The sequence below is a fragment of the Scardinius erythrophthalmus genome (genome assembly GCF_964197995.2).
Source record: "Scardinius erythrophthalmus genome assembly, chromosome: 1".
Classification (NCBI taxonomy): Eukaryota; Metazoa; Chordata; class Actinopteri; order Cypriniformes; family Leuciscidae; genus Scardinius; species Scardinius erythrophthalmus.
Window position 1 is genome coordinate 61,065,241 of NC_138221.1, and position 22,339 is coordinate 61,087,579.

Here is a 22,339-nt window from a genome sequence, read left to right on the forward strand (position 1 = left end):
GGACTGAGCTCCACTAACAGACACACCCTCATTCCACATGTAGACCCACTGGCGGACCGATCTGTTCCCATAGTGCCTCGCGTCACACCTAGACTCATTTCAACATTCCTTTATCAAAATTGATCACAATAACACAAAATGAAAGATACTGTCTTGAAGAAAAGGGTCTACATGGAACCTTAAAGGGTTCTGTCAGGTGCTTCATATATAGGACATTTTCTATATACCAGATCATAGGATCATTTTAAAGATTTATTGAAAATTAAAACATTGACAGCTAGTGGTTGATATGGGTACTGCAGTCCAAATTGAAAACATTGGAGAGTTGTGTCCACCGCCCTCCTCATCAACACTCATGCGGGTTGCCAGATTGAGGAAATAATGCAGTTGACAATGGAAGGCGACAAGCCTCTTATCCGCATTTTAATATGCCTCTGTCATAGAGGTTTCTAGATGGATGCCGAGGCTTTTTAGGTGGGGGTTGAATCTGCGATCTCTGACCCAGTTTTTTTGCTGACTTCCATCGCTGTAATACACTGGGTTTTCCACCAACTGGCAACCTGGGGTGACGAAATACTATTGGGTAAACTGGCAGCTGGTGGAAGCACACAGATCAAATTAAAAACAGACTTCCCGAAACAGAACGCACATTTCAAAGTCGAATAACGGGATTTAGCATTGTTTTTCAGAGAACTTAGCATGTTTTCTAAATATCTGCAAGCATAATATGGTATTTTAGTGCTTTAGTACAGTCAAAAAAATGACTTGCAACCCTTAAATGTTGTTTTAATTTTAATTGAATTTAACAGCTCATAAACTAGATATTTAAGTAAAAAAATTAAATATCTCTATAAACATGTCAGTGTTATGCAGTCATTTCTGACATTTCTTCTTATATATATATATTTTAAAAAAGGTTTCATAAGGGAGTTTTGACAGTGATGCCATAGGAAAAAACTTTTGAAGAAAAGGTTCTTCAATGCCAATAAAGAAACTTTATTTTTTAAAAGTGGGGTTCTAACTAGAACCCAATCAAACCTCCTTTTTTTAAAGTGTAATGCGTACTATTAAAGTGAGCTTGTCTTTCTCGAAGTTTGGCAGTATGAATCACCTTGTACTTTCTTATTGTTTCAAAGAGGAAAGAAAATATTAGGTCAGAGAAACCAAACGATGAGTAAAGAATGACCGAATTTCCATTTTTGTGTTCACTTTTTCCTTTAAATGCCACTTGAAATGAAACATACGTTGATTTCTCACTCATATTCATCTTTTATGAATAATAAATCAGTGTTTATGAATATTTCATATTGTTAAATATTAAATAATAAATATTTCAAATCACAATCTTCTTCCAAACTCACGCCTCAGTGGGATCCTGTCAGATTTTCCCTTGACATTCCTCCCCGTTTAGTTCACACAACGCCTCTCGTGGGTTTTTTGGCAAACCGTGTAATGCATGAATGTTAGTGAATTGAAGACACAGGATATCCTTCCCTCGGACAGCAGGAAAGGAGACTGATAATGTTGAAAAATGAATTCTAGCTTTGATAAACACTTTCTTTGTTGGAACAATGGAGATGTGAATAATACATCTAAAAATAGATTTCAGGGTGACGTCTTATTGTCTTATTTTGAGCAGCGGTTATCCTGGCTGCATATCTCTGTTGTAGAGTAGAGCAACTAGAGTGGAGTTGCATACTTCTCCTACACACTGTATACTGTGCATAATATGCAATTTGTCTGTACGCATGTAATATCCAGATGCCTTATTATGAGCAGTATACAAAAGAGCGCTACATTAAAGCCTGCGTGAAACTTCGTTCCCAGTCTTCTTCCATAATGTGACTTATTCTGGAGGAGCAGGGGATGGAAAATTTAAAGGCTTGGTGACGTTGTTTCAGATGATGAGCTCATTGTTGTTTTAAATATTTAAAAAAAATATTTACAATATTCTTTGCAATAACGTGCACTGATGAATTGAGCACATAGATCCATTTTGATTTGATGTTACATACTGTATGCACATAATGACCTGAACGATACTATATCCACCTTATTTTTAATCTATTAGTGGGTGCAGCCATTTGTAACTTGAATGTGCGAGACTTCCGGTGCCACTTCAAACTGTCCGGGGACAGTCCGTGGCTGCTCATTGGCTGTAGCATCTTTTTTCTTTCTTTTTTTTTTTGCACACAGTACCGCAACCAATCAATCACTCCTTTACGACTGGCTGCCTGCACATTCACTGTCCTCACGGCTGCTGCAACTTGCGCTCTCTTCATCTAGGCCTACTCTATAAAACAAAAAGGAGCAAGTTGCAGCAGCCGCGAGGACAGTGAATGTGCAGGCAGCCAGTCGTAAAGGAGTGAGTGATTGGTCGCGGCACTGTGACCAGACCTAATGTCTGATGTCGGGTTACACAAAGCAAATCTACTTAATTATTTAGTTTTCTTATTTAATGACTGACAATTTGGTTGTGATAATACTTTTGGCATAAGGCTTTTTAGCGTTAGGCTATAGCCTGAAAGGTCTGATTTACAATGAAATTTGAGTTCATGATTTTAATGTTGTTTTTTTGTGACTAATGACAGACTGTTGATATTTGAATAACAATATATTTTATTATAGGCTGTGTAGACTAATATCATAGCCTACCCCCAAAAGAACAAAGGGTTTGTTCATACCAAAAATGAAATTTCTGTCATTAATTACTCATGCTCATGTCGTTCCAAACCCGTGAGACCTTCGTTCATCTTCAGAACACAAATTAAGATATTTTTAGATGAAATCCGAGAGGTTTCTGAACCAGCCATAGGAAGCAACATCGTTGCTCCTTTTAAGGCCCAGAAAGGTAGTAAAGACATTGTTAAAATAGTTCATGTGAGAACATGTTATGAAGCGACGAGAGTACTTTCTGTGTGCAAAAATACAAACAAAAATGACGACTTTATTCAACAATCTCTTCTCTTCCTCATAATTCTCCAACGCTGTTGACGTAGTGTAAACAGTGCAGCGCTTCCAGGGTCTACAGTCAGAACGCCAGCTCATTATTGGCCAGCTCCTGCTTCAAACGCATATGTCGAGGTGATCACGTGACCAGTGTCGGCCAATAGTGAGCCGGCGTTCTGATGTAGACCCTGGAAGCGCTGCACTGTTTACACTACTTGAAGAATGACGTGGAAGAGAAGAGATTTTTGAATAACTATCGCTTCATAACATTAAGGTTGAACTACTGTAGTCACATGGACTATTTTAATGATGTCTTTACTACCTTTCTGGGCCTTGAAAGTTGCAATGACGTTGCTGCCTATGGCTGGTTCAGAAACCTCTCGGATTTCATCAAAAAATATCTTCATTTGTGCTCCAAAGATGAACGAAGGTCTCACGGGTTTGGAACGACATGATTATTGACACAAATTTCACGGCAGAAATGTTTTAGGTGAACTGTCCCTTTAAGTGTGAGTCTGTGACTGGTGCATGTGAATGTCTTCTGATGTGTTGTTTGTCCTCAGGTGAACGAGATTTCAGTGGATGGGAAGCAGCATGCGGATGTGGTGGCTGCTATTAAAGCCGGGGGTGATAACACCACACTCTTGGTCGTAGATCCAGAAACAGATGCTTTCTTCAAGAAGTGTCGAGTGACGCCCACTGCAGAACACCTCACAGGTACATACACAAAACATGAAGTCAGGTTTCCAGCAGCTGTAACTCTCCATGGCATCCCTTTAGGTGGCGTCTGAGCAGGGGTCACTCAGGCAAGCGTGTCTCCGTCTCTCGCTGCGCTGGTTTTGGTTTTCCTATTAAGCAATTTAGTTTGTCCGTCTTGTTTTGTTACCCCGTGCCAACGGTCTGCAACAGTGCCAAATGCAGCCATGGAAACTGCGTGTTTGACACAACTAGATTAGTCATGAGTGAGTGGAGACACAATGTTTACTCGTTTTATTTACCAAGCAAGTTGTTGGCGTCAGCACTAGTGGAAACTCTCCTTAGCTGCTATCACTGCTATTACGTTTTATCAGTTTGAGTAAACATCTGTTTGAGGAAAAATGGCAGGATTGACCAGATGAAGGCTTTTAGACATCTCAGGTGCTGCTGTTCTCAGCGAGGCTCGTTTAATACTCACGATCGGTCTGTTTTCTGCCAGAATCACTGCGTTTCGATTTGAATAGCTCTTTTCTGTGAGGCCGTGGGATTAGCTGTCAACAGGGACAGAAGACTGGGAGCACTAGCTAACAACTAGCAACCCAGCTAACAGGGAACGTTCTCAAAACTTTGGCTAACAATCTGGCAAGATTCTCTCAAAGTTATGAACAAACATTCTTCCAGTAACGTTAATAGAGTGTTTGTTCAATATTATCTGGTCTTTAACAATGTTCTCAAAAGGTTAGCACAAACACGTTATTTCTGGATTGTTTGTTGAAGCTTTTTAAATGTCTTCATTCTTTGGACGTCCTTCAAATGTTAAAGTCACCCTTGTGGTGAAAATCAAGTTTTTAATGTTGTTTATATGTCTATTCGGGGCTCATTTGCATATTCATGGATGCGCGTATACTACATGAGGCAAGGGTGTAGAGTTACATTCAAGCTATTTTAAGGCATGACCAATTTTTTTTCACAGGAAAAAACATTTAAATATGTCATTGTATTGATCAATGATGAGTTTTAAGGGATCAAATTTAATGATGAGACGTTTGGCACCGAGGCTTTGAAGCTTGTATCAAAAAAACGAAACATTTCACATGTAAAGCGAGTTAGCATTTTAGCACTCCCGGTTCCATCGTCCTGAAGTCAATGGGTTTTTTGATTGGGATTTTGGTTAAATGGCTGAAAAAAAGTCTGTGTTTAACACAAGCTCAAGACACTTTCACGTTTTATTCTACGACATAAAATACATCAGTATTACCCCTCTCGTGATTTTTTTGAAGCTGTTACATGTCTTGAAAAAGGCGGTTGCTAACAAGTGGCTAAATGGGACCACAGAGGCGGTCGAGGAGATTAAATGTCATCACGCCGAACAGGTAAACTCAGTCCTCGTTCTGCTCATAATTGTGCTCTTATAAACCAGTCTAACTCAAACGCTCTGGGAAAATGTTTTTAGATAAAAACTAAAAGAAACCGTAGTGAGCAGAAAGTTAGAGACTACAGTGTTATGTAGACACTCACAGACATCATCATCAATCAATCAGCATATAAAATTCAGCAATTGTGAGATGTTTCATGCAAACATACAAAACAAATAAATTATGCAGCTGAATTCTTTTACTATTTATATTTGAATATTTTTGATTGTCACCATTGTCGAAGTTTGTATGATGAGTGTTGATGTCTGAAGTGTGTCTCAACTTTTACACAAGAGTTTGTCAACGGTTGAATTTGTTTATTACTTTTTTTACTTAAGTTTGTCATGAAACTACAGAAAAAGCAGTTAAAACCACTTTAATGCAGTAATTTGACTGTCATTAAAACAGACATGTTTGTCTGCCTTTTCATCAAGATTTATCAATGCATCAAATCAAATCAATGCATCAAATCTTTATCAAATCAATGTATAATTTTCTGAAAACACCTGCAATTGCTGAAAGAGAAATAAACTAGCAAAAGTCAAGGGTCAAGAGACCAACCAAACAAAACACTGATCACCATAATGACGACTTCAAACATTTTCAACCAAACATCAACTAACATCTAAACCTCTATTATTTCTCAATAAGAACTTCTGTAGATTTATGACAGAAATAAAATTAGTAATAACTTTTAAAATGAAGCTGGTAATGCTGTTTGTGGAGTTGTTTAATCCTCCTCTGATGAGATCTTAAGAGATTTAATGGCTTCTTTTATCTTCAGTTGATTTCATCTACAGTAAGACTGTGTCTGGAAGTCAGTTGTAGTTTCTGTCCTTGTTGTTTCTCTTTCCTTCAGTGATTCTGCTTGTTAACAGCAGGTGTTCGAATGTTTCAGGAACATCATACTAACCTTTAAATGATATTCTATGTACATTATGGAAACTGGACATTTTTATGTTCTTGGAATGTTACAAATCAACATTCCATGAAGAACACTTCAACATCCATGGAATATTTCTATTACACAAACGATTCTTAATTGTTGAAAAAGGTTAATCAGATTATTAAAATATGTGTTTTTTTAAGAACTGTTCACTGAAAGATTCTTTGTGGAACCCAAAATGGTTCTTCTATGGCATGGGTTTTTCAGATTGTAGGATTCTATTCTCTACACAGTCATACATTCAGCTGTTTTCTCTTCTCTTTCGCACACAGTTGCACTGCTCTGTCTGAACACACACACTCTGTCTCTCTCTGCTGTCTGTCAGCCAAATTTGGAAGGAGGATTTGTGTGGTTTCCAAGGTGCTGTTCTGGAGTGGCTCTCAGATTGCCGTATTGGGACTGAAGGGCATTTGAAGTGTCCAAACAGCCAGTGATGTGTGCTTTGTGCCGATCGGGGGCCAGATGGATCAGTGTTATCATACCTTCCCTGCAGTTTTCTGCCACTCATATATCCTTAAAACGGCGGTAGAAAGATAGAGATTTAGAGACAAGAGGGCGGTAAGGGTGTCGGGATTCTGTTATCTGCCTTACTGCTTTACTCTTCTTCCTAGAAACTCTTGGAAAGAATGGCTGGTGGTAGGAACATCTTTTTGTTGGAACCAAAACATATTTAATATGACATAAGTACAAAGTAATGTATATTTTTTTTATAATCCAATCATTTAATTACTTTACAAATGAAATGTACTCATGATGATCACATTTCTTTTAATTCAGCAAATTGTGACGCTTCACATTTAAATAGTAGTATAATTTCGACTTGTCCTCCAGCGTATAAGAAAATGCTTACAGTTGTGGCCTATCAGGCAAGTGTACAGCACCTCAAATACATTTTTTCTAGGGCTGTCAAAAGATTAATCGCAATTAATCGCATCCAAAATAAAAGTTTGTGTTTAAATAATATATGTGTGTGTACTGTGTATAATTAAATTTGTATGTATAAATACACACACATGCTTGTATATATTTAAGAAAAATGTGTAATTTATTAAAAAAATTATATTTATATATAAAATAAATTATATATAAATATATACAGTATATGTATGCAAATATTTCTTAAATATATACATGCATGTGTGTGTATTTATATATACAAAATAATTATACACAGTACACACACATATATTATGTAAACACAAACTTTTATTTTGGATGCGATTAATCGCGATTAATCTTTTGACCGCCCTAATTTTTTCTCATGCAACTCGCAACTGTCACACTGTTTGGAAAGTATTTTTACAGAGAAAATAAAAATGTATTCATGCACACCAAATTAATATTTTTACTGGGAAAAAAGTATTTTTTCTTAAAAATAAAGGCAATTGTCATGATTTTCATGTGCAAAAATGTAATTTTAACCTGAGATGTTCATTAAAAAAATAAAAAATAATAATAATTATCTCAGAGTTGGGGAAATGTATTTTTACAGAGAAAATGCATTAAATTTTAACAAAGTTTATTTAAACTGCGAAGTTCCCCTAAAAATACAGATATTCAGACCACTGAAAAAACAGGCCTTCTTCCTTAAATAAAGGTAAATGTCATGAAGCTTAACCTGAGATGTCCAAAAATATCCATAAATATAATTAAGTGATTATTGAGCATTAGTAAAGACACTTGATGATAACAAGCAGAATCACTGAAGGAAAAGGGAACAACAAGAACAGAAAACAAGATTATTATTATTGAAGATTATTATTAGTTAATTTTGTTTGATTTAAGCAAAAACAAAACATAATTTCTAATGTCATTTTACTTGTCTAGTAAATGTATCTTGATTTAAGTTGTATATAAGTATAAAGTACATACATATATTTGGACTGGAAAGAAGACAAAAATACTAGAAAATATTTTTTTGCAGTGTACATTTGTATGTTTCCTCATCATTACCTACAACCTCGGCCTGTGCTATTTGATATTACTGTACATTTAAAGTTAACATATATTTTAAATGTACTAAATTGCAACTTTGTCATTACAACTGTGTAATTACAAATAATAAATACATGACACAAGTTTCAATAGAAATTATATTGATAAGTATTTTTTAGTTTACTAAAGATGTTTGTCAGTACATTCAGCAATAACTTTAACCGTATTTCAAAGACAACAGAAGTAGAAGTATGCCGAAGTGTACTTCTTTTTCACAAGTCTCTTCCGATCTCCACATACGTCCTTTATCTCTCATGTCAAGTTCATTTGTTAAAGTGTTATCCACTATGAAGGCCTCTAGATTTTGTTCCCTGTGGAGATGTGGGGGTCGACAGGTATCCAGGTATCACGGATCTCACCACGGTGATTATCTGAATAATAAATGAAGCGAATACCTGTGCTGCAGTATGTAACAGAGTCGACATCTGCTTACTGCAACCCGAGAAGGAGTGAATGTCATACTAGCTATTCTCTTGGTGTTTGGAAGTGTCTTGTTTACTCTTTGCGTCCTGGCTGTCTCTGATGAGGAGCAGTATTGGAGAAAGTGTCCCGTCTGACAGATGCAGATGTACTAGGGGCAGTTGTGTGATCAGTGACTGACCTGTGCTGCTTCTCTCTGCCCGCAGGACCGCTGCCTGAACCTGTGGTCAACGGAGACATGGAGGACAAGGTAAGAAAAAAATTAAGTTCTGTCATCATTTTCTCACTTTCAATCTACTTTTATCTGCTTATCAGAGATATACAAAATTTTCCTTGCGTAGTATACAGTACTTAAATACAGTATATGTGGCATATACTGTAGTTCATTTTTAAGTCTACTTTAAGTACCAAAAAATGGCTAAATAGAAACCTAGTAGTATAGGCCTATTAAAATGCAAAAACTGTAAGTATGCTTTTAAGTTCACTTAAAGAAAACTTACTGTAAACTTGCAGTGTAAAATCTATTAAACTATTAGTTTACTGAGAGTATTCTTCAAAGTGTATTTACAGAAACTAAAAAGTGAGCTTGAAGTCTAACAGTATACCTGAAGTTTACTTGTATTATAGTTAACCGTATAGTTGCAATAAAATCTTAAAGTCCCCCTGTGGTGAAAATCAAGCTTTTAATGTTGTTTATATGTATATGTGCTGTTTTTAATGTGCTTTAAGACAAACCATGTGTAAATTCATAAGTCGACACCATTGCTGAGTATTTTCTCCTTAAAACTGCAGCGAACCAAAGACAGTCTCAAAAACACGGTTTGAAATCGCTGGTGTTTCTGACGTCACAAACTACCTTGTAACCAATCAGATCAACGTGTGATCACCAACCAGTGGATCTCTGAGCTGGTGTGAGTGAGTGGAGGCGGGGCTCATTTGCATATTCATAGAACTGTGTATACTAAATGAGGCAAGGGTGTAGAGTTACATTCAAGCTATTTAAAGGCATGAATCATTTTTTTCAAGGAAAATACGCTTAAATATGTCATTTTGGTGATCAAAGATGAGTTTTAAGGAATACATTTATTGACTACAGGGGGACTTTAATGTTGTAAATTAGTGTACTAAAAACTATATATATTTTGAAGAATGTTGGTACTGTAACCAGTTTTGGTTATCATTGACTTCAATCCGGTCAATTCTTATCCGGTATGGACAACAACAAAAAAATTCTGAAAATATCTTTTTAAAGGGCTTTTCATACTACACTTAACCCCGGGTTATCATTCTAAACCCCGCTTTTAAACCTAGGTAAAGGAACGTTTCACACTTGTGAAGCAGGATTAGCACCGCTTTTTACCCGGGGTTATGAATCCCTTCTCTGGAGCAGGGCTAGCACTGGTTTTGTGGCGTTAACCCCGTACAGTGTGAAACAAAGTGGTGTTAGAATGTTATGACTAGATGCTTAGGAACCAACAACTGGCTTTGGTCAGTCATGAAAACCCCAGTATGCTGATAACTCACAAAAATCAGCTTATTGAAATGTCCGGGTTTTACATGCAAACCAATATTCAGACAATGCAAGTCGAATGCTGGGCGAAATCAGCCAAGAAAAGTCCATTCAGTATAAAGCTGATAGGCAATATATAGTATGAGGATGCGCAATGTTAGTGTGCTGCGTTCATCCAATCAGTCACACTGACACTACAAATATGCAAATAAGGACATTAACCTAGATGTTAACCTTGGGTAAATTATGAGCAAATGTGAAACGTGAATCAAGATAACCCAGGATTCAGTTTACTCTGGGTTTATTAATGACCCAGGGTTAACTAGTTCAAGTGTGAAAAGCCATTATGTGTTTCATTGAAGAAATAAAGTCATACAGGTTTGGCCCGACTTGAGGGTGAGTAAATGATGACAAAAGATTTTGGGTGAACTATCCCTTTAATGCATTTCAAGTAACAGAGAAATATAGAGAAAATCAATCTCAAATGTGTAATTACAAAACTGCTAAACAATATAGATGAAGTACTTTGCTGTCATTATTAGCAAAGCCACACTAATTGCCATAGAAATGAGTCAAAGGATATGAAATTGTGAGTTAATTGTTATAATTCTGACACAGCACGAAAACCAGCATATTGAACTATATTACTAGGTAGAAGAATTGTTTATTGTGATTACATTTTCATTTATGCATTTGGCTGACGCTTTTATCCAAAGCGACTTACATTGCATTTCAAGGTACACGTTTACATTCTTATCAGTTCTTGCTTTCCCTGGGAATCGAACCCATGACCAACACTCTACTGTTTGAGCTACAGGAAAGAGCACTATTGAATGTAGTAATTTATTGAACAATGGTGTGTTGAATAATGGCCATGAACAGATTTAAATGGGGTATGCAAGGGGCCTCAACTCGTATGAATGTTTTTCTTGCTGATCTTGCTTTACATGCAATCTGCAAGCAATCACATCATTACAGCATGGCACAATCTGATTGGCCTCTGCTGATCCTGCAGCCAATGAGATTACTTGCTCAACATTCAAACATATCCTGGTTCAGTTGCTGAACCCCTCCACCTCCCCAGCTCCACCTGCCCAGATCTGCTACAGGATTTATGTATGTCTATTTATGCAGCAGAAGCAGGATATCTTGCATGCTCACAGCAGTGTGTCTGTGTATCTATTAACAGTAAGTAGCAAGTCCATACTCGCTCTGCAGCAGCAATAATCAACAGCAGCAGATGCGTAGTAGATCTAGGCCGCCCAGACCAAATACACTGTTAAACATTTTTTGTGTGAAATTGAGAGCATGCATTGATTTCAGAGTAAATGACTGCAGTAATTTATTGTAAAATAATACTTATTAATATTGTATTACAGTAAGTGTACATTAACATTGACATATTCATTAACATGCTAAAACTATTTAGAGAGTTGTCATAATTGAACTGCAAATATTTTATTTTTAAAATATTAAACGGCTTCTTGTTTCTTGTCTTGTCAAATTCAATTAGAAATTACTTGAAATTCCATACTTGCATATGTTACATAGCCAGCAGGCCAAAAAAGATATCATGGTAGCATCCTCCCTGACTCCAGTACCCATTAGTATCACTTTCCTCTGCCAAAAGTGAAATACCCGTGTTAGTGAGGCAACAAAAGAATGAAGTTTAAGGAAAGTTGAGGTTCTTGGCTGGTGTAAATAAGATGTTTAATGTTGCAAATATTATAATGACGCCTGTAGCTTTAAAAACATTGAGCATCTTGGACAAAATCTGGTTCGTTTGGGATTGAATATTCTTTCAAATTTTTTATTTAGTAAAAAGTTCTGCCATTAGATGTTTTGAATCTAACCGGCTTGAAATGAGCAAATACTGTACATGGATATTGAGATCAATTTTCTTCTCAGTTCTTAGCCATGTACACTTTCCTGTTGGGATTTTATTTGTTATTCTGTGTGCTCTTTAATAAATAAATTCCGCAACTTGGATTGTTTGTATTGGCCTGTGCCTGAACCTAGTTCTCATAGCAGAAAAACACACTTACAACAGTTTCTCAGAGGTTATTGGAAACCTTTACATGTTTTGATATTAGCCAATTACAGTATTCACCTATTATTGGGTTTAGTAGTCATCCCAAATGGATGCCTGCTGGTAAAACTGTATATCATATACGATTAATTGTGATTATGCTAATGACGAAAGTTAGAAAAGGCATGACAGAAGACCATTAGAGGTTGAAGATCAATCCTTTATTCAGAAATTGACATGATTAATCGCTATTTGCTGGAGGGATTTAATTTAACTATAGTGCTTGGAGCTGATACACAGTAAAATGACTCCATGTGATGACACACATGTGTAATATTTCTCACATTATGCCACCACAATGAAACATAAGGAACATAATCATGATATATCTGTACTTTTTTGTGACAGGAGCAGTTCGACTGCGAGACAGAGACTGCCCTGTATGTGTCGCCGCTAGTGACACGATGGCTTGCGCTGTTTGACACTAATATGCAAGACACACTGTCATACAGGCTAAAAAATATATTTTCAATAAAAATAAGGTGAGATTCTGAGGCAAAAATACAATTCCGTGGCCGGTAATACTTATTTTACGGCAAACTTTCCGAATTCACCTTCCATTTTTGCACTCATCCCGCTGGAGTTGACATGGTCGGATCAGCCACTCATTGCTGGAGTTTGTAAGTTTTGAGACCATGTCTCCAGAAGAGAGAGAGCGAGAGACCCTGGGGACGGTTTCTCTATATATTTATATATAAGTAAGAGGGATGCAGGGATCCTTCAGCTTCGGCTAATGGGTGACGTGATAGATGAATCTGGCTGGAGGGAATAAGGAGGCGCTGTCAGCTGTCAGAGGAGTATTGATGCCTGGCTAATGCTGCCCACTCATAGAGTTAATAAAGCTCAGTCTCACTGCAGCTGTCACATGGTGCAACACAGGCTCAAGTCTGACCCCTAGTGCAAACCACAGGATGGGCCCTATCACACACCCGGCGCAATGCAGCTCCACGACAGGCGCGACACGAGTGTTTTTTGCTAGTTTCAGCCCGACGCAGTTATCATTTTCACGTCCTAGGCCACGTTGCTTAAATAGTAAATGCATTTGCGCCCATTTGTGCGCCCATGGGCTGCTGGTCTGAAAACGAGGTGTGTTTTGGCGCATTGTTAGTGCACTGCTATTTTTAGGCAACTGAATTAGACTGTGCCATTGACCAACTGAAACCTGGTCTAAAGTCAATGGCACAATATTTTATTTTGTTATTTAATGTTAGTAATGTGCGCCTATAGGCGGGTCCCCAATGCGCTACACTCTGCTTATTACACACACACAGGGACGCGCAACAGCACACAAACATGCCAAATATTAAAAATGAAAGGATTACAATGTAAAAGATTATTATTGTGTACATAAAGATATGGTGGAATCCAGCTTGTCCTGTAGATGTTCTGCTTGCGCACTTTTACCTCGCGCACGAGCAGATACATTTCCTCTCTGGAAACGCATTCAGTCTTTCCATTTTGCAAATTCCGCCATGTAAATAGCGAATCCACCATGGCACGAGCGCAACTGGCTTGTAAAGGGAATGAGAGATGAGACTCTGATTGGTTTATTGCACGTTGCCCCCAAAACACACCCATTACTCATTGAGAGAATAGGGACAACCCTTTTAGACCATGCGCCGGGAGCACCGACCATTTATCCAGTCGTTAAACTAGCAAAGTGGATTCGGACCTAAGTGCACCTGCGCGTTAAAATAGGGCCTGTTATCTCTCACAGGATATCTGACTGAAATCTGCCTTCTGTTTAGGTAAATGGGAATGTGGCCAAAGAGGTGGGACTGAAGGACTCCAAGTTATCAGTCAGTCCTTCCCCTTCCAACGCTTCCTCCAACGCCTCCCTCGTGACTCCGCCCACTGGGACTCCGCCCCCTGAGGTGAGACTGAGAACTGCAGACTAACATACTACTCTCGCTGTTTCTGCCATAGAACGATATGGGGGAGATCGTTAGAGTTGTATGAGGTTCTGAATTCAGCACGACTATATGCTGTTAGCAATATGCAAGATTTTTTCTTTGCCTAAATTTGCAGTAAACACACTGTATCCCACAATACAAAGCGCTCAACTTGACCTTACATTTCCAGTTTAACAAATAAAGTGTAAGTAATATCAGCTTTGATTTTTTTTTCTCATGTTTTTGACTTGGGGCCAAGGGTTAAGATATGTTTACATAAAAATGAATGAAAACTGCTAAATAATGTTATTAACAGCTTACAAGACAGTAACCTAACGACACTTTGGTAAACATGCAATAGACAATGCAATAGACATTATGAGATAAAAATGTTTAAAATTAAAAAAAAAATTTTTTTTAAAAGAGTACTTAATAAGAAAATAATATATTTTATAAGAATCTGCTTAAGTGCAATATGAATGTAATGTTTTTGAGGCTTAATTGCTTGATAATTGCAATTAAATGAAAATGTTATAGTTTAAATTTATTTTAAATTATATTAGCTGAACTTTCGATTGTTTTTTTTTACCTACTCAGTACCTCATTATACGTAATTTCATAATTACTATTATTGGTTTTGAAATATGGTTAAAGTTTTTACTGAGTGAACTGACAAGCATTTATGATAAACTAAAATATACTTTAATGTCATTTCTATTGAAATTTGTATGTTATATATTTAAATATATTTGTAATTACATATTTGTTATGAAGAAGTTGCAATTTGTATCACATTTAAAATATATTAAATTTAATTGTAATATTGAATTACACACTACAGTTTTAATTATAATCAAGTACTTTAAATGTGCTTTAGTATGTATGTCAACACATAAAAATAAGTGCACTTCTTTAAAGTATGACAAAACGTTATTAAAACATGAAATTAAAACTTTTTAGCATTATTACAAAGTGCAGTTATAAGTCTACTTAAGTGTGATAAAAGCCATGAAAGTGTCTGTTTAAGTGCACTTAAGTGGTCTTTTATTTCAGTAATATATTATCTGCACGTAGTTTTGTTTAACAAAACAATTACTTTTACTATTTGAAGTGCACATTCAATACAATTAATCACATTTTTCACTCTTTGACATTTATGCATACTGTTTCACATACTTTTTTTTTTTTAAATAATCAACAGTATACAGTAAAAACTTTCTGAAACTACCCTAATGAAATATTGGGAAAACATGTTCCATTAGAAAGTTGTTGCACACGCTTGTAGCAGTTCCTGAAGGTGACTGTTTTAGCGTATTTCATAACTTTATGAAGTTTGTTTGTCTTCCTCTCTGCAGACTGTGGAGCCGTCCATCAGAGATGCTATCCCAGAGCTCAGTCTGTCCTTACAGCAGGTGAAAGAGCGCGCGCACCAGAAACGCTCCAAAAAGAGAGCTCCGCCCATGGACTGGAGCAAGAAAAATGAACTCTTCAGTAACCTATAGACCTCCAGACGATTGTCCATCCACTCATCCATCCATCCATCCATCCATCCACTCTTCCATCCATCCATCCCAGAAGCAACGTCGTGTGGGCCCAGATCCGGCCCACATCTGGGCCGTGTGGAATCCATGTGTACCAGATGTGGGCCGGATCTGGGCCGACACTATGTTGCTGTCTGGGATCCATCAGCTCTGTTTAAGACTTGATGAAACAGAGCAGATCTTATAATGAGGTTATCATTAAAGTAGGCTCAATATGATGTGTGTACAGTGTGTGTATATGTATATATATATATATATATATATATATATATATATATATATATATATATATATATATATATGCACACACAGATTTATATGTATTCAGAATTATGTATTTGAATTACTAACAGATTATATTAGTACATCAGCTACGGGGAAAATGGAATGTAACATTCTACAACTGTGATGTATTACAATCAATGGCTATGTTCAGAATGGAGTACTTGTAATATTACCGCTCACTAAATACTGTGCATTACACATTGAATCCTGCTTACTGTTAAATATAGTAAAACAGTAGTAGTAGTGTTATGCTGTTCTGCATACAGTGGTGTGCTATACTGTTGTCACATGACCACTACATTGCATGTTTAATTTAATGGGCAGTATCCAGTTGTCTTTTTGAAAATAAAGTTTATTTTTTATTAATTCAATTTTGTGTAAATATGTAGTTTAATGTCTGGCAATTTGATTTAACAATGGGTAAAAAGAGATGTTAAAACTCTTGCCTGTAGTTCCAATTAATTTGTCACACTGGACATTGTGTGCATACTATACAGAAATAGTGATATTATGTTAGTATGCTATTCTGAACAGAGCCTAATTCAGCGTGTGTGTGTTTGTGTGTGTGTGATCAGTGAGTTTTGTGTATGAGGCTGTACTCCACTCTTAGAAAAAAGGTTCAGTGTGGTTCTATATAGAACTCTAGGGTTCTTGACTCAATTTAAAGAACCCTTTATGCCAAAAAGTTTCTATATATGAAGTGCCTGACAGAACCCTTTAAGGTTGTATATAGAACCGTATTTTCTTAGAGTGAAAGCAATGTAGTTTGATTTATGAATGATTTCTTGAGCCACCTTAAGCTCATTTCTCCACCAGTTATGTTGAGAAGGATTTCATTGTCTTATAATGAAGGAACAAATGAAGACTTGCATCGTAAACTCCTGACTGTCACTGTAAGCACAGGAATCTCAAAAAGTGGTGTCCAAAAGTCTGAGAAACCTATAATGAGCAATGAAGCATTTTGTATTAAATACAACATTAATAAGAGAAAGGGATTTTCACTAGTGGCCTGAGACGTTTCCCACATAGTGTCGGCCCAGATCCGGGCCACATCTGGTACATGTGGATTGAACGCGTGCCAGACGTGGGCCGGATCTGGGCCGACACTATGTTGCTGTCTGGGTTGGAGCCCACTGTACATTCCTGTTAGTGTATGATGGTCTTGTTCCAACCAGTGAGGTATTTTTGAGTCACCTGCTATTTGATTTTTTTTAATCCTGCACTTCTGATCACTGCGTTGTCATGTTATTTCATATTTGTTATTTCTATATTATGTAACAATACGTTTATAGAGCACCCCACTTTGTTCAGAAATATATTATAGTAGACAAATGATTTTTGCAGTGTTTTATGCTTTTGATTCACCATGATACTAACACTGTGTCTACTAGAGATGGGAGAGCTTCGATTCAATTGAACCAATTGCGTCACAAATGATTCACTGTTTCGAAGCATTCGAAACGCCACACTCTGGTGACTCCTGCTGGTCAAAACAGTGCAAATACAACAAAAACTCAGGCCAAACATGCATAAAACACCTCTTGCAACCCCATTGCAGATGTTTTATTGAAAGTAAAATCTATCAAATGCAATTAACTAATCATCTAATAAGATTAAATATCATGTGTCTGTATAATATGTGTTCTTTTATAAATTTCCAGCGCTTGTTTTGTTTGTCCCATGGATGGCTTAGCTAAACAGGCCAATAAGACACTTAACTACTATTATTCATTTTAATTATGTCTCATTAAAATGTCTACAAATGTAGGCTATAATCAGAGATCATAGACACTTGTTCAATGTTTCGTCTCAGCGAATCCGAATGATTAATGGGTTCACATATATCATCACACACCAGTGGCGAACCATTAAAATGTTTTTTTGTTTTTGTTTTTTTGTCTGCAGTAAACTTTTTTTTAACTTTTTTTAAATTATTATTATTGATTATGTATCTGACAATAAGCAGACATAAAGTAGGCCTACATAACATGGAACTTCTACAGGAATGAAATTATATCAAATATATGTAAAGTTTCACACACACACACACACACACACACACACACACACACACACACACACACAAAATGCATATAAAATAACATGACAAACATAAAGCGAACCACTGAATTTTTTTTAACGTTTCGAAGCAGTAATAACGTAGGCTAACGAAGCCTCGTTTACTGAAATCATGTGACTTTGGCAGTTTGATACGAGCTCCGAAACACTGATTCGAAACAAAAGGTTGGTAAAGGGTTTGAAGCTTCATAAAGCAGTGTTTCGAAACTGTACTTTACATTTCATCTATATTTCATCATTTCATGATACATTTTATTGATATTTAATCTGACTTTTCACCACATTAACTATTGCGGCAAAATGGTTCAAGGGAAATATGAATAATTAATTATAACGTTATAATTCGTTTAAAATGTATATGAATCAGTTGTAAGACTCAACTTAATGTTAAAGAATTATTACAATCAATTAACCAGTTCGTCCAGCAAACACTGTTTTAATCATTTATTAACTCTCAGAATGGGTTTTCGTGGCCACAGAAAAATAACTCTTTATTACTGGGTAGCCTACAGTGTTACTTTTGATTTGATTTGCAAGCGGTGACCACAGAATCAAGTCAACACTCATGTGAATGTGCACAAATGTTTTACTTAAATCACAAACACAAATAGTCTAAACAAAGACATACACTCAAGCATACATGGGTAAAATTGGGGAAAAAGAAAGTGAATAAATCAAACGAAACAGGGGAATAAATCATGACAAGGTAAGAGTCAGTTAACCACCTGAACAGAACCATCAACACCTTGGTAACAAAGGATCTCCTGCTCATACCTAACCTCGCAGTTTAGTTTAGTTAAATGTACGATAGGCTACTTGCAATAGCCACTGAACGAGTGTCCAGATTATGTCTCAGGTAAAGTCTTGATGGTTCAGTAGTTTGATGGTGGTGAAGTTGCAGTCAGGTTCTTCCAGGTTAGGTGAAGAATAATCAACTTAAGTGAGGTTAGTCTGACTCGGTCATTATTTGGAGAGTTCTCTCCCAGGTGGAAAGTTGGACATGGCTTACTCTTTTCAGGTCCACGCGGTCGGACTGGATGTCTCCAGTTTTTTTCCACTTAACAGCAGCAAGAAGAGAGATGTTTACTGAGATAGTGTCCCTTTTAACTTCTGCAGAGGCCACACGGAGACTGGCTTGACCAATGAAGAGGGTGTAATGAAGCTGACTCAGTTGCTTGATCAGAGTTTTGTGTGAAGCATGATGCCATGAGGCTACATTATCTAATAGTTCTATCATAAAGCATGCATAAAACAGTATACAATGCAAAAGACACTGTACAATACAGTAATAATACTACACAGAATGTCCTGGACATATATATGTTCATTCATAGAAAGGTTTGCCTGTGAATTAATGGAAATAATTATTTTGTTTATGGGCCTTATGTGTCTTTCCTATGGCCTGTGCTGTTGCACGTGGACACTTTCCCCCGACTGGCATGTCACTGAGGTTCACTAGTTACACGGCTATTGTCAGCAGGAGAATACAAGTTGATGATTATCAGTGGAAGAGTGGACTTCTCCCCATCTATTTTTCTCATTCTTCCTCTATGTAGTAGCATTATAGGAGGGTTTAGCTTAAACTGAGCCTCGGGTTCGAGCCTCCTTCGAGGAAAGCAAGCAAAGTTTGTTTACAATTAGCCATCATGACTGGATGGGCAGGTGAACTCATTAAACCTGCTTGTGCTCTCTTATCTTGTCTGTGCTATCAAATGTAGCGTCATTTAGACATTTTAACTAGTTTAAAGGTTGTGTTGGCAATGTTTTGCATAAACGCTTTTTGTTATACTGGTTGAAACTCTCTTAACAGAAGTGGTCTAAATATAAAAAAAAAAAAAGTACATATTTATTCTGTGGAAGTCTCAGGACCAACAAAATGTTCGTCCAATCACTGCATTCGGTCTGAATACAATGATAGGCTGTCCTGCCTGCCAACATATGTATTTGCATACCTTCGTGCATCACACGTCATCGGCTTGTTTCGTGAGGTTATGCGAGTTCTGGACAGTGGACCAGTCCAAATAAACATTTTTGCACTTGAACACTTGTCTACTTACATGACGTATTTCCAGAGTTTGGCCGAAGTGTTCAAGTGGGCGTGAAGACCGCAAGTGTTTTAAGATTTTTATTTACTCAATGGGACACACTTAATCACTGTGTGATTGTAGTGCTTACTTTTCAAATGTTTCTCATATAATCTCTGCAGTCTCTGCTCAAATAAAATGTGAAACAATTTAATTAATTTAAGTTACACTGAAAAGACATGACACTTCAACAAAAGCATATACCATCGATTATCATCCTCATAGCTCACAGTTGGTCTGACTTAAAAGGTTGGCATTCAAAATCATTTCCCCTATGGAGAAAATGAATGGCTGTTGCAACTATGGATTACTTTTTTTTTTTTTTTTTTACAACCTGCTATTTTTGCATTTAGAACAAACTGTGCAACTAAATTAAGAACAGAGTTAGTTACCACTTAGCTCTAGTGTGACTAAGTTTCAATTAAAAAACTTACAAACAGCTGGTGCAACCCTACCTTTGAATCTGGACAAATCAGAAAACGTTTCTATTTTGCAATGTAAATGCTGAAAAATGACAGACAAAAAAGGACAAAATAGCTAAATTCATTTAATAGAAAATGTTAACAAATTTGAACAAAGACAGGCTTGGTACTGAACAACCATATCAGTGTTGTGTTTATCTAATCAAAAACATCACTAGTATATAGCATTAACATAAGTAAAGGCCTGTTCATAGCAAGGACTAAAACTATAACAACTATATGCGCATCCACAACAGTGGACGATAACCGTTTACTGCAGTTGTGTCTTATGACTGAAAGTGATTCCAACAATATCGTTCCTCTGTGTCGTTATCATTATAGTTGTGAAGTGGACTTGGTGTGGACAAGATATGAACGATAATTTGAAACTTTATAGCTATAGTCCTTGGTGTGAACGGGCCTTAAATGCAATTCTAAAACTGGTTAAATGTTAAAACGGCCTTCAGTTTAACAAATTCCATCAATTACATCTTGGTTAATTGGGATACAGAACCTGAATGTAACATCCGAATGGCACGCAAGAACCGTGTAGAAATATTCCACATCAGATACGTCATATCAAATTATGTGCAAAGGGGAAATGCCACTGGGTTAACTTCCATTAGTTTAGCTGCAAGATAAGTCTGCTAGCATTAGCATTATCCAACATTTGAATAAAAATATACATATGCTTTGGTACAACAAACAGGTTTGCTTCCTAATCAAATAAACCTTTAGTGTACAATATACATATTTCGATAAAGTTTAAATACTATTTGGACTAATATAAGTTTAAAGATGTTCAAAAATAGTTCACGGTAACTTAAACCTGAATTGCTTGCTGTACATTGATCCTGCTCTAGTTACACAAGGTAGTGTTACTGTTTTCATTTCAACATGTTCCCTTTAAAACCACACTTTCATACAAAAATAAATGTCAGTCATGTATTTTAACCTGCAAATCTTGCAATGTCATTAAGAAAAAAATAAGATACAAGCACCAAAAATTCCAAAGGCAAGGAAATGGATACCTGATTTACTTGCTGAAATGGATAAAAGTCACATGTGCTCCTTAAAAACCAAATCATTTTTAGAGCTTTTTAGAATTTTAAAAGTTATATTAAAGGAACAGTTCACTCAAAAAAAAAAAGAAAAATTGTATTTTGTCTTGACGGCACGTTGCTGTATGGAAAGGCAGCGTAAAATTTATTCAAAATGTTATGCTATTGTGTTACACAGACCGAAAAAGCATTAGGGCAAGTAAATGATGACAGAATTGTCACTTTTTGGGTGAACTGTCCCTTTAAACTTTCTAGAAATGATTTGAATCAGTGTAGTGTTTTGAAATGTATTTTGCCTTAGGAATGATTCTCCTAAGTGCATTTCTTCTATCTGAGTCCATCATGTAAAGTCCATTGGGGTCACACTTAGTCAAGTCCATGGTTCATCCCCAAAAAGAACAACAAATGACAGGACAAAATGAAAAACACAAAAACATATATATACTGGTTGATTAGAAATTGGAATATAAACAAACAACTACAAAAGACACCTAGACTGACATTAGTCAGGAGACTGGTCCAAAAATGTCTGTGTGGTCTTTGCAAATGGAGGTTCCCACGTTTGTGTTCAAGAGTTTTTCTCTGCTCTCCATCTGAAATATAAGGCAGAAGAACCCGTGCTTCTATACGTATATCTCTACCCTCCTGTTTCTGGGCCAGCACAAAAAAAAAAAAAAACAGCCAAATCCAGGAGAATTTTTAATCCAGCATAGCATCCAACTGATCAGCTAGGTCATCAAACATGTTCCCAATGTCATCCAGAATGTTCCCTGCAGACTTCACTATGTGAGAAGTGCTAAAAGAGATGCAACATAATGTTTAATTAGGAGTTAGAACAATTAAAGGGAAATTTAAAACACATGAAAGGAATAGTTTCAAAAATCCCCCCATCATATTTATGTGAAAGCTTGTGGAA

At 36.5% G+C, this 22,339-nt stretch overlaps 3 protein-coding genes across 8 annotated transcripts in view; 2 read left to right on the forward strand and 1 right to left on the reverse strand.

Annotated features, from left to right (window-relative positions):
* nherf1b (NHERF family PDZ scaffold protein 1b) overlaps positions 1 to 15,499 on the forward strand; it is a 39,615-nt gene extending 24,116 nt beyond the window's left edge. For both annotated transcript variants that reach the window (XM_081372095.1, XM_081372096.1), the window contains 4 exons: positions 3,513 to 3,666; positions 8,628 to 8,671; positions 13,769 to 13,894; positions 15,268 to 15,499. In XM_081372095.1, the coding sequence (XP_081228221.1) occupies positions 3,513 to 3,666; positions 8,628 to 8,671; positions 13,769 to 13,894; positions 15,268 to 15,414 (471 nt within the window). In that variant the 3' untranslated portion in view covers positions 15,415 to 15,499. The remainder of the gene's footprint in view (positions 1 to 3,512; positions 3,667 to 8,627; positions 8,672 to 13,768; positions 13,895 to 15,267) is intronic.
* The window catches only part of LOC308702727 (tripartite motif-containing protein 16-like), a 662,678-nt gene that overhangs the window by 179,452 nt on the left and 460,887 nt on the right, over positions 1 to 22,339 (forward strand). The window lies entirely within an intron of this gene.
* LOC308699335 (CASK interacting protein 2) overlaps positions 20,429 to 22,339 on the reverse strand; it is an 82,836-nt gene continuing 80,925 nt past the window's right edge. For all 5 annotated transcript variants that reach the window (XM_081380064.1, XM_081380063.1, XM_081380062.1 and 2 more), the window contains one exon: positions 20,429 to 22,219. In XM_081380064.1, the coding sequence (XP_081236190.1) occupies positions 22,123 to 22,219 (97 nt within the window). In that variant the 3' untranslated portion in view covers positions 20,429 to 22,122. The remainder of the gene's footprint in view (positions 22,220 to 22,339) is intronic.